This window comes from Megalops cyprinoides, chromosome 25 (genome assembly GCF_013368585.1).
Source record: "Megalops cyprinoides isolate fMegCyp1 chromosome 25, fMegCyp1.pri, whole genome shotgun sequence".
Lineage (NCBI taxonomy): Eukaryota > Metazoa > Chordata > Actinopteri > Elopiformes > Megalopidae > Megalops > Megalops cyprinoides.
Genome location: NC_050607.1, coordinates 14877010 through 14889725, shown reverse-complemented (window position 1 = coordinate 14889725; position 12716 = coordinate 14877010). Strand labels below are relative to the sequence as shown.

Below are 12716 nucleotides of genomic sequence, written 5' to 3'. Positions count from 1 at the left end.
TGAATTCGTTTAATGAGATCTCTCTGCTCAGCATATTGGGCCATGTGGCATATTCTTAGGAAACAGTCTTCTTAATTGTATCAGTTTGTATTATGTCATTGTGGAACTATACAGCACATGACCAAAATAGATTCTCTTTCCTTTGTCCACCCTTTGTCCCTAACTCTCCACCACTTTCTCACACCTCCTTTCTCTCTCTCTCTCTCTTCCTCCCACACCTCCCTCTATCTCTCTCTTTCAACCCCTACCCCCACTTCTTTCTTTCATCCCTCTCTCTCCCTCCATTCTTCCCTCTATATTTGCCACATGCCCATCTCTCTCACCCCCTTCTCTCCCTCATCTTTCCCTCTCCTTTTCTCCTTCCTTCTCTCACCCACATCCATTTCTCCTTATTCCCCCTGTCTGTCCCCCCCCTCTCCCTCTCTATTTCCCCCATCCCTCTCTCTTGCTCCCTCTCTTTCCTTCCCTCTCTCTCTCTCTCTCTCCCTCTTTCCTCCTCCCCCTCTCTCCATCTCTCTCCTTCCCTGTCTTTCTCCCTCTCTCCCTTTCTCCTTCTCTCCCTCTCTTTCCCCCTTCTTCTCCCTTCCTTCTCCCTTTCTCTCTCTCCCTCTCTCCCTCCCCACCCTTTTTCCTCTCCCTCTCTCTCTACCCCTCTCTCTCTTGCACCCCCCCCACCCTCCAGGCTGAATGTGGTGCTGGGCGGGATGACTCCGCTGTACTTCCACATGGTGAACGTGTGCCTGCACTGTGCCGTGACGTCCCTGCTCATGTACGTGTGCGAGAGAACCGCCTTCGAGGACGGCCGTCTGGCCTTCCTGACCGCCCTCCTCTTCGCCGTCCACCCCATCCACACAGAGGCGGTGAGTACACACATAGCACGTCCCCGTCTGCCTCTGCACACGTCTCTTACCAGGCCAACCGGCAGCATGATGCCTACAGTTCACACATGCTTTATAAAACTGGTGGGTTTAGACGAGGTGGTCTCAGATGGATCGCTTCAGGATGAACCTGATTGAACCAGATGAAGGCATTTGTTGCTAATGAATGACGCATTGTGAAAAGCACCTTAGGTATATCCTCAGCAACTGCTAACAGCAGGGTGCAGCATGGCTTTTCTGTGGTGTAGCCTGCATGCCCATGTGTTAGGAATCACACAGCTAAGTCATTAACAGCGGGTGGTGCGTTCGATATGAATCATCTGGTGTGGCTTGATTCTATTGAAATTGTCCTCATGAAGCGCCGCGCCTGGCTCTGACCGTGACATTCTTTTCGACACTGTGGTAAAAGCCTTGCTTGAAATTCCCTCCCGGAATGTCAGGGTCAGGGGTTATCAGCTGAGCCAGCGGGGGCCGGTTCCAGGAGGAGTCCTGGACATACAGGCACAGCTTGTATGGAGCTCAGCGCAGGGGGAAGGAGCTGCTCACTGGGGGGGCTCTGAGTCTGACCTCTGGCCCCGTGGACAGGCCCAGAAGCCGGGACGCTCGGTAGAGGAAGGGGAGGGTGGGAGGGAGAAACCAGGGAGGAGAAGGGGTGGAGGGAGTTTGTGCAAGCGCTCTGTTCGGAAGCTCCCCTTCCACGACCGCCGGCCCGCAGGAGATGATGTGTTTCGCTGGAGTTTATTTCATGCTCCATTACAACTGAGTGCCGCGGCTAGGGGCTCCCCGCCGGCGGGAGGGTGTGTGTGTGGGGAGGGGGGGCATTCATCAGGCCCCGGTGGGAGGCGAGTGCACGTGGCGGTAATGATGATGCAATGTTAGAGCCGCATCATTACCGCGCGCCTGCGCTTGTCCACGCGCTGGATTGAGGGACGGCTTTTTCTCTCGCTGAGTAAAAAAAAAAACATCTCGCCAACGGGACGCCTCCCGCCCCTGTGCCGCGAGGGCACAGTCCCACTACGCTCGGCGGTGCCAGGAATTCAAAATGGCCAGCTGGTTTCCTCTCCTCCGCTTGACCTTGCTGAATGCTGGACGGCAGTCAGACCTGCTGAACGGAGATAAAAAGGCATTAGGAACAGTTTATATTTGCTTATTTATCATTAAAGATTTTAATTGCAAGGATTTGCCTAATGCAGTGCTGGCAGCACTAGCTGCACATTGAGGTCCAGCCCCAGGTCCTGCTGCTCCCTTAATGCCTCCTCTTCATCTTTGGTTATGTGGGTCCTGCCTCCTCCTGTCTCAACTCCACCCCAAGCTTTAATCAGTCACGCCATCCTCCTTGTGTTGCTCTCATCCCATTTCTGTGTTAGTCCTGCCTCTTCCTCTATCAGCCCCACCCCTATCTGTGTTAGCCACACCTCTGCCATGGGCCACAACTCTCTTCTTTTTCAGCCTGCATAGCTCTTTCACTGTCCTCATTCTGGTAATAGGAGACAGTGACATTGCCAACCAGTGCTATCGACTGAACTGCTATTCATCTTACAAAAATGTTTCTGAGAAACTATAGATATTTCCCCTCTGCTGTCCCCCTCGTTTTTCACCCTTTCTTGAATCACCGGTTGTTCTGCATGAAGCTCACCTCTTTGCATACCCTCTGTGCTTGACTAGGAGCGCTGAAGCGAGGCGAGTGCAGTCCTGCAATACATTTACATGCAACCAAGGGCAGTTTTTCACACTACAATTCCCACAGCGCACCACAGCCAAGCAAACGCTGATCTCTACTGACATCATCACTGTGACATCATCACCACAACTGTATTGTGACAGAAGAACTGAAGAAGTGGTTCTCTCTATGACTGCTACTGAGCATGTTAATGACCTCAGCGGGTGAGGGCAATTAGCTGCCTAAATTGCTTTCAGTAAAAACGTCTCAGTATGAAGAACAAGTAGGTTGCTTTTGATCACATCATAATTCTATATGGAATTCTATATACCTCTGTTGAGTATTCATGTAACAAGGCCAGAAATAATCGCAGTAAGAACCCAGAGTAGAGCGGGTTAAGGTAGGTGTGCAACAATTTAGCACGGAGGATTTACTAATTATCGGATTAAAATGAAAACACTGTAATTACCAAAAAATGAACTCCAGTTTGGGCATGCCTGTTAAAGCATGCATTTAAAATGAATGTTAATTAAATTGTTCTAAGGTTCACGACGGTGTGCTTGTGGGAAAGGGATTGCACAGGACACAGATCGTGCCGAAAAAGTCCTAATGGGGCGTGATTTCGTCCACGCTCTGTGCCCCGTGCCGTGGCCCGGGAGGGGGAGAGGAGGGCACCTGTTTTTTGACAGCCGCGCTCGGGTCGGCGGTGCATGAGGGACGTGGGAGCATCAGCGGAGAGATGGAGCGTTTAGGCTGTTAGGCCGCTGTGGCAGGTTTACCCACAACCCCCCCCCCCCCTCCCTCCCCCTGCTCCGAGAGCTTCTCGGGATCGTCGTTTTCCCCTGGGAGAGTCGCTAGCCGCCTGAGCGCGAGAGCGAGCGCTCGGCTCTGTGCTCATATTTCCTTGATGTTTTTCCAGCGGTCGGTTTCGGTTATGGAGAGAGGACCACGGCGCTGTCCGTTTCCATGATATAGGAGACAGTGATGTGGCCCGTCATCCATCTGTTATGAAGAATGCTGGGACAGTCCATTCATCTACCCGATCTAATGTACAGTCTGTTTGTACAGGTTATGTGATTACACTGGTACAGTGTTTTTCTCCAGTTGATTGAACTTATTGTGCTGCAGTCAATCTTTCCAGGTAATTTAATGCCCAGCAGTACAGTCTGTCTGTCCAGGTGATCTAAATAGACAGTGATGTAGTCTGTTTGTCCTGTTAATCTAATTAGTAGTGGTACAGTCCATTTGTCCAGATGCTCTAATACCCAGCAGTACAGTCTGTGTATCCAGGTGATCTAGACAGACAGTCGTGCAGTCCATTTGTCCAGGTAATCTAATTTATAGTGGTTTAGTCTTTTTGTCCAGTGACTATAATGGACAGTGATACAGTCTGTTTGTGGAGGTGATGAGACAGACAGGGACACAGTGGTATCTGCACCAAGTCATCCCATCCTCATGAGAATATCTCAGTCACGCAGAGGTACAGAGGGATGTTTAAACTGCAGGAGCCCGCTAGCGGCGTGGCTACAGCTGTTAAACTGCGGTAATGAGTGCTGCAATGACAGGGCAGATTTTTGAGTCTGAATTAGCTCCCTCCACTTATCCACTCCCATTCAGTTTCCAGCCCCTTTCCTGCCAGCGCTGAAGGCATTTGCACATTCTTTCCCTTTATTACCCGCGGGGCAGAGACAGGAGCGAGCGCGGCTAATCCCTGGCCATCCTTGTGAGTGCGATAAGCTGCTAGCATCGTGGGATATCCCTCAGCCCAATATGGCAGCGTGCTTAGCCACGTTAGCGGGCGGATAATGAGGGCTCTGTTCGGCGCTGAATCGCCTCCTTTCACGCCGCAGCTTTTGTGGCGGGGGGTGGCGGGGGGGGGGCTTGGCCACGGCTGAGGCTGGCACGGACCGCAAGGCATGACCGTGACCGCGTCTGTGGACCGCTCGGTGCGTCTGTGGGCCGCTCTGTGTGGCCGTGGGTAAAGCTGGTGCCGTTGTGGGTTTGCACAAAGTTTGTATTGTAGATGCCTGAAAGCAGAGTGGGAGTTTGACAAGTCCACTCGCACACACACACACACACAGGCACGCACACAAGCACGCACGCACGCACACCACACACACACACACACACACACACACACACACACACACACACACACACACACACACACACACACACACACACACACACGCGCACACACACACACACACACACACACGCATACACTCCATTGAGCAGTGTTGGATAGCCTCTTTGAATGAAAGTCAGACATCAGCTGGATGTTTGTGAATGCTCTTCACAGCATGTACAAAGCTCCCTTCAGATGTGTCTGTATACAACATTCCCGAGTGGCTCAGACAGTAAAAGCTCTTGTTTCAAGCTGGCTGGGCCCAGAGGCCTGGGTTTGAAACCAGCCATGTCATTTGCCGACAATGACCGGCGGCCCACATCAGTGGAACAAATTCACTTTGTTCCGCCCAGGACAGGGGTGGACACGTCAGCCAGGGTCCTCTCATCGCTCGGCTCTCGACACACTGGGACTCACAGGGGCCCCTACAAGTTACTTAGACAGCAGAAGGCTTGCCTCCAGGCGCACTGTGGGACTTAAACAGTAGTTGCAGTAGGTCTGCGTGTGAATTGGAGGATTGCATGTGCCTCGTCCCGCACTCCTACAAGGGTTCAGCAGGCATCACTATGGAGGAGGCAAGCTTAAATGCATAATTGGTGACTACTAACATTAGGCAGAAAGCTGGAAATAAGGCAAAAACGGAAATGATGATTAAAAAAACATTCTGACCTCTGCCCCCCTGAGGGCCGGAGTGAGCCAGACAAATCTTAATGAAGAATTATGTAACCGGCGCGATGGTGGGTGTTTTTCCTTACTGGCGTGAGAAGCGCAGCATTCGGAGAGGACAGGAAGGGCAGAGGGGGAGAGTTTGAGAGATGTGATTACCACTCTGGCTGAGACTGAAACCAAATCACCTTCCTGTGTTAAATTCACCGCTGGGTGATATCCAGCATGCATGTGATCGTGCGGGATGCCACTGGGTCAAATAGAGGATGTGTTTGAGGCCCCCCCAAGAGTGCGGAGTCCGCCCGGGGTCAGGTCACCCCCCCTGAGAGAGGGGCTGTGCATTAGGTGAGGTAATCCTGACCCGGCCCCCCCTCCTCCCCCCTCCCTCCCCTCACACTAGACTCACCAGCAGACTGGAATGCCTCTAATCGCAAATCAATGAAACAGACTCTTCCATCTGAGTGTGTGTTAAAGCACCTTGTATTAGAAGCAGCTGCCTGACAGAGCTCTGTGCCCCTGGAGCCAAACCAGAGGGGTGGGGGGGGCGATGCAAGGGGCGGGGTTAAAGAGTGCTGGGCTCCCTTTAACCCTTTCAGCCCCGAGGCGGTAAGGTTCTGTGCGCGTTATGAGTTATGCAGCGGGATCAGGTGTTTAGCGTGGGATCTCGCTGACACGTGTGGGCGGGAGGCTTTGTGCGCTCTCCTAGTAAGAGATCAAGGTGCCCTGTCATCTTCAGAGAGGTGGGGAGAGGAGAGCTGAGGGAGCAGAGCGGAGAGGGAGAACAGAAAAGAAAAGCTTTCGAGAAAAGAAGGAGAGCAGAGAGAACAAAGAGAGAGAGAGAAAGAGAGATATGAAAGGAGGAGAGGGGAGGCCGGAGAGGGAGATGGAGGGAAAGAGATGAAAAGAGCAGAAGAGAGAGAGATAGAAAGAGGGGAGAGGGAGAGAGAGATGAAAGCAGGAGAGAGGAGAAGAGAGAGAGAGATAAAAAGAGGAGAAGAGGGAGGAGAGTTAGAGGACAGGACACAGCGAGGGATTTTATCCTTGGCCTTATGAATAAAATATCCCCCTGAGTCTTTTTCTCCCGCAGTGACAGCAGGAGCTTGCATCAGGGGAGCGTTGGCCAAAAAAAACCCCAAAGAATAAGATGTTAAGGATATCACATTCCGTATCATACCATACAGAAACGGTCTGCAGGGCCACAGACTAGCAGACTCCCAGAATCCCACAATTAAACTAAATTTACCCCCTCGCATAGAACAGCTCTGTGAGAGATGTGTAGGTAAAGGAGTGTTAATTAAGTGATGCTGACTGACTGAAATACGCTTGCACAGACAGATGTTCTGTTCAGCTTTTTTCATCAGTGTTCTTTTCGTCAGACTCACAGGTGTTCTGTGCTCTGTCTTGTTCTCGACTGTTCTCATTTGCACCTCTTGAAATGTGACTACCTTGCTGCATAATCCACAGCAAACGGATGGTGGGCTGTCGGATGTCTGAAAAACAGCCGGCACCCAGCTATCTGCCGTGGTAGGTGTAATGGGTAAGGCAGGTCTGAAGCGTCAAGCGTCAGGTGTTCAGTGTCTGAAACAGGGCTTCTTTGTACCCGTTCCCCCTGAGCTGCTGTGCTTCACAGCTCCTGAGGTAAAGTGGCTTCTTGATCAAGTGTTCAGAGGGTAAGGGTGCAGCTTAGGACTCGGCCACTCTCTTTCACTGTCTATCAGGCTGTCTTTACATTTCCCTCCTGCTAAGACACTCTCACTCTCTCTCTCTCTCTCTCTCACACACTCTCTCTCTCTCTCTCTCTCTCACACACACACACTCACTCTCTCTCTCTCTCTCTCTCTCTCGCTTACTCACTCAAATTTCAATTCAAATTCAAATTCAAGTTCAAATTTAAACCAGCTTTATTGGCATGACCTCACAGATGCTCAGTATTGCCAAAGCAATTTTTACATAAATGTGCATACACATACATGTAGGTACACATACACACACACATATTTTCTTTCACATTCATGAAATAAAAGTGTTATCATTGCCAAAGCATGTTGTATAATGTAAAACAAAGAAGAAAAGCACAATAACATAAATAAAAGCTATAACTCGAAACCAATGTTTAGCATATAGACATATAAATATATATTTAAAGTATATATCAAGATTAAATATTGACTTGGTGGACAGATATACTCTGTAAGAGTCTCTGTCTGTCTCTCTGACTCACTGTTTCTGTCACGCTGTCTCTGTTACTGACTGCTTGACTGCCTGTGTGTGTCAGCTCACTGCCTGACCGGCGTCTCTCCCACACACACCGCAGTAACACAGCGGGGCAGAGTGAGTCTGCTGATTGCCAGACAGCTCGTTGTGTTGCTTCACCTTTAATCTTTCTCTTTAAGAGGACCAGAGGGCCAGGTTCGTCCCAGTGAGACCCAAAGATGACCCGCTGCCCCGACCCCAGTTACCTCATACGGGTCCCCCCCCATGCCTGACCGAGTTTGGATGGAGCGAGGGTCACATTAACACAGGTGTGGTGTGTGCCTCTGTGTCGCCCAGGTGTCAGGGATTGTGGGAAGGGCGGACGTCCTGGCCTGCCTGCTGTTCCTCCTGGCCTTCCTCTCCTACGTCAGGTAAGAGCCCCCAATGTCACAGTTGATTTCATGCAAGACTATACGCAAATGGCCTCGTATTCCCCAAACATTTGTTTTCCATTATTATCAGAGTAAATATGGGGATATGGCAGTACGTAAACTGCGCAGGGGCTGTGGCAGCGGTGGAAGGCAGTTACGGTAATAATGTCAGTGTCTACAGAAGGGGAAGAGAGATAGCAGGATTGCTGCTCTGCCTGACACAGAGCCAGCCCTGTCTGCTGCTTCTGCTGCAGAGCTCTGGGTGTACCAGAACGACTCCCTGAGCGCTCCGAGAACAGCTGCCTCACAGCGTCTTACTCAGAGCGTGTGTGTGTGTGTGTGTGTGCATGTGTGAGAGTGTAAGGAGGAGTGTGGGGGCGTGTGTGGGTATGTGTGTGCGTGCATGTGCGTGACCCCCCTCTCTCTGCATTACATGCCTATAGACAGAAATTTGGGTACATGCATGTGTGTGTGTGTGTGTGTGTGTGTGTGTGTATGTGAGATAGGAGTGAGTGGGCATCTGTGAGTGCATGTGACTCTGTGTTTCTGAGTTAAACGCAGGAGCATGTGTGTGTATAGGTATGTGCGCGTGGGTGTGTGCGCATGGGCGTTACCTCTTGCATTACATGAGTATAGTCGGGTGTACAGGTATATGTGTGCGTGACGGTCTCTCTCTGTGTGTGCGCGTCTCTCTCTCTCTCTATGTGTTGCAGGAGTGTGGACAGGGCCTGCCCGGAGGACAGCGTCCCCCCCACAGTGTCCTCCTGCTCCCTGCTGCTCAGCCTGCTGCTGGGCACCTGCGCCATGCTGGTGAAGGAGACCGGCGTCACCGTGTTCGGCGTGTGCGTGGTGTACGACGGCCTGGTCCTCTGCCACAAGCCTCTCACAGCGTAAGTGTTTCCCGCGCTCGCGCGTGCGCGTGTGCTCCTTGATACGAGCGTGCTCAAAGGACCCTAAGACATGCTCTCGGGCTTCGCCGGGCCTTTGCTCTCCTGACGTTTTTCCCGAGCAGTCAGCCGCCGGTTCCTTTCGAATCTGAAACGCTTCAGGCTCCGTCTCCCGGCAGCTTTTCCGCAGACGAACGAAAACGACGTTCGCGCAAATAGAGTTTTCGCACCGGTGCCCGCCGCCAACGTGTCATTTTAAAATGTCAGGAAAATGTTTTTGCGTATTTATAGCTTCGCAGACACTTGGGTGTCGGTGGTGCATTTTCACAGAGGGGTGTCGGCACTGAGGTTTGTTTGTTTCTTGAGGGAGAGGTGAGAGCTGGGCCCTCAGCAGGTACGTGGATCGGCTCTATGGTGTTTCACCGCCCCGTCCTGAGTCGGGGGGTGGGGGGGGGGGGGGGAGTTACGGTCCTATTGTCGCCAGTAACCCCGCTCTGTGTGTGTGTGCACTTGTGTATGAGAGAGAGAGACAGAGAGGGACAGCCTCATAATTCTCACAGCATCTACACAGAAGTTGTGCGTCTGATTCCTTCCAGCTGGCGTGAAAATAAACCTTCAAAGGCTGCAAACGCTCTTTGATTGCGTGGAAATCTCAGACAGCATAACCTTTCCAAATGCCACGGCGATGAAACGGGAGATTGACAGCTCAGAGGGCCGCGTCTGATGCCGGCTGCGGGTTTTTACGACGGGGACATTCCTGGAAAAGAGGCTGTCATCTTCTGAGGCCGGGTTTCCGGGATCAGCTGAAATGGAAATTGCGCAGCGCGCAGATGCTAAGAGCCTGACCTGAGATCAGTGTCGAAGCTCGCGTCTTAAGCCATTTATGCTTCTGGGAAGCGTGCCTGCTACATGTCCACAGGGCTTTAAAAGTCAGCAAGAGAATCGTTTATTAATGATGAATACCTTCAGTACTTCCTCAATGACATCTACAGCCAGAATTTTTTATATGTTTTGAGTAATCTTCAACTGTCAACAAAAAGTCAACATGCAGACACTGTGGTGAACTTTTCCTTTTAGTATTTTAGCATTTGCTTTTTTCCAGTTTCTGGAAGTGTTCTGCGTTCAGAGTGCCAGTTTCATTTGCTCTTCTCCATTTTCCACTGTCTGTTTGTCTCTCAAAGAGAGCTGAATAGTTGAGTACCCTGTCTTCAGATAGTCACAGTCAGCTCGTATGGAGATGTGACATTTTATATGCAGCTGAAAAGTATGTCACGCTGAAGTACTCAGAAATATTCTTGAAAAGAACAACTTTGTTGTGCTGACTCATGCAACAGGAACTTTGCTATGGAGGAGAAGAAATTTGACAACTTCAGCCCCTGAAATAACAGAAACACTCTTGCTCTTTGTGTCACCTGTCATTATCCAGGAAACTGGAGCTGACTGTGTATCTCCTGTAGTTCTGTGAGGTAGCTGGAGCTGACTGTGTATCTCCTGTAGTTCTGTGAGGTAGCTGGAGCTGACTGTGTATCTCCTGTAGTTCTGTGAGGTAGCTGGACCTGACTGTGTATCTCCTGTAGTTCTGTGAGGAAACTGGAGCTCTCCTGTGGTTGTGTCTTCTGTGATTACTGGTAGTTCTTGTGTGTGCGGTACATTTGTCCTGTCATTCTGTGAGGAAACTGGAACTCCCTCTCTCGCTGCCTGAGAGGAGTACAATAAAATCAAAACAAGCTGAGGATTCCGGGGCCCGGCAGGAGGTACCCTCCAGGACTTGTTTGCTAAAGCGTGCGTTACAGATGTCATTAATAATCTCCTGTTAGGGACGGGCGCAGCACGTGTCCCTATGAGCGGGGTGGGAGCTTCATCTCAGGCTCGTCTACAGAACTGAACGTGTGTGAAAATACCCGAGGTTCTCATGGACTAGGTGCTGCCTTACATCAGATACGAGCTGAGGGCTCCCTCTTATCAAGATGGAGAGGCTGCGAAGGAAGTTCCTAAATATTACTGAAGTGGAACAAATGAACCAAATGGGAAAATGGACTTTGTGAAGAATTTCAGCCTTCTGCTGGTAGATTTCATAGCAGTAAAGCAAAAAAATACCCCTATACTGATATATATTTCCTAACATCAGTGAATTTATTGTAAGGTAGCAAACAGGCAATATTTCAGCTGGTGTCTGGTGTTTGTCTGTGTGGTATTTATCAGCTGTGTGTTATTGTAATCTGTGACCTCAGTCTCTCTGCCCCTTGTAGTGGTTTTTGAGTACTGTGTCAACCTCTTGGTGTCACTTCCCCCGGGGGCAGTCAAGTCGAATCCGAAGGGCCTCGGTGTCTCCCTCTTCTGGTAGTGTGAGGTCACTGCAGTCCGCCGCAGAAGAGGGGATCACCGGCAGATAAGGAGTAGGAAACAGCTGGGAGCTCAGAGACTCCCGTGTGTGCTCACTGGAGTGGCGTTCGCTCTGATTCGCTGCCTGCTTGTGGGAACGATATTCGGTTTCACAGGAATAACAAAGGCCGGGGATTTGTCCCACTTAACCGGCCTGGCAGAGAGCGCCATGAGGTTTGGGACCACTCCACAGTGTTGTTTATGCCCAGCGAGAGGGTGGGACTGTGTTCTGTGCCTTCCAAAATATCCAAAACTCTGAGAACATGGAGGAAGGGATATTACCGTCAGCTGTTTTTGGAGTGGGAGGGGGGCAGGGAGTTGTAAGGGTGTTCTGGTGCTTTTCACATTACGTTACACTCATTTATATTCGTTACATTCATCATACTGCATTGGTCCTTTTCTTAATATCGAGAAGGACGAATGAAGTGCCAGTCGGAATCAGAGTGTTCTGTTTCTCTCCGTCTGAGCTGGAGGCCAGGAGTTGGATTCACCCTCCCGGCTTGTCCATCACGGGTCACTTCAGGTCGGGGATAATTGCCGTGTGGAACTGTCTGTGCAGCCAGGTGTGCTGGCACTCTGTCCCCGTGTCCTGAAGTGCTTTTGTCAGAGGTGTGCTCGGCTGACCTCGCCGCGGCAAATCGGGGCGCTTCCGACGGCGCGGCGCGTCTCCCCTCCTCCTGAGAAGCGGGCGCCGTGGAAACGCGCCATGCCAACGCGCCGTGTCTCAGCTGCGCCTGTCCTCCTGCTCGGTGTTCCCCGCGGCCGGAGGGGCCAAATGCTGGTGCTGGCTGCCTGTCACGCTACGGCCTCGTTGCCGGTAAAATGTGGTCGCCCAAGTAGCTGCGGAGATGACAGCAATTTTCTCAGCATCGGGGGGTCCTAAATTATAGCCCCAGAGCGCCGGCCGAGGGGCACAGGCCCACCCGGCCCCCCTTTTAATGTGTGGAGTTCCTAACAGAGGTGGCTGTCACAGCCATCTGTAGAGAGCAGCTTCTGTTCCGCAGTAATGACATCAGAGCCTGTCTGTCACTGTGTGGGCAAACGTGTGAGAGAGAGAGATAGAGAGAGAGGGAGAGAGAGAGAGAGAGACAGAGAGAGAGAGAGGGAGAGAGAGAGAGAGAGAGAGAGACAGAGAGAGAGAGAAAGGGAGAGAGAGAGAGAGAGAGAGAGAGAGAGACGAGCAGAGAGAGAGACACGAGCAGAGAGAGAGAGAGAGAGAGAGAGACACGAGCAGAGAGAGAGGGAGAGAGAGAGAGAGAGCGAGACAGAGAGAGGGAGGGAGAGAGAGAGAGAGAGAGAGAGGGAGGGAGAGAGAGAGAGAGAGACACGAGCAGAGAGAGAGAGAGAGAGAGGGATGAAGAGAGTGGAAGAGAAAATGGAGAGTAAGAGACAGAGGAAGGGATGGAAACAGGAGAGAGACAGGGGGACTGAAAGAGGGAGAGAGAGAAAAGGAGAGAGAGAGAGGCAGAGAGGGAGAGGGATGAAGCGTGA

The 12716-nt window shown here is 51.3% G+C and overlaps 1 protein-coding gene across 1 annotated transcript in view; it reads left to right on the top strand.

The window, feature by feature from the left end:
* Positions 1 to 12716, top strand: part of LOC118771983 (protein O-mannosyl-transferase TMTC1-like) — a 90573-nt gene that overhangs the window by 5228 nt on the left and 72629 nt on the right. The window contains exons 2-4 of the mRNA XM_036520193.1: positions 683 to 860; positions 7883 to 7956; positions 8670 to 8846. Of these exons, the coding sequence (XP_036376086.1) occupies positions 683 to 860; positions 7883 to 7956; positions 8670 to 8846 (429 nt within the window). The remainder of the gene's footprint in view (positions 1 to 682; positions 861 to 7882; positions 7957 to 8669; positions 8847 to 12716) is intronic.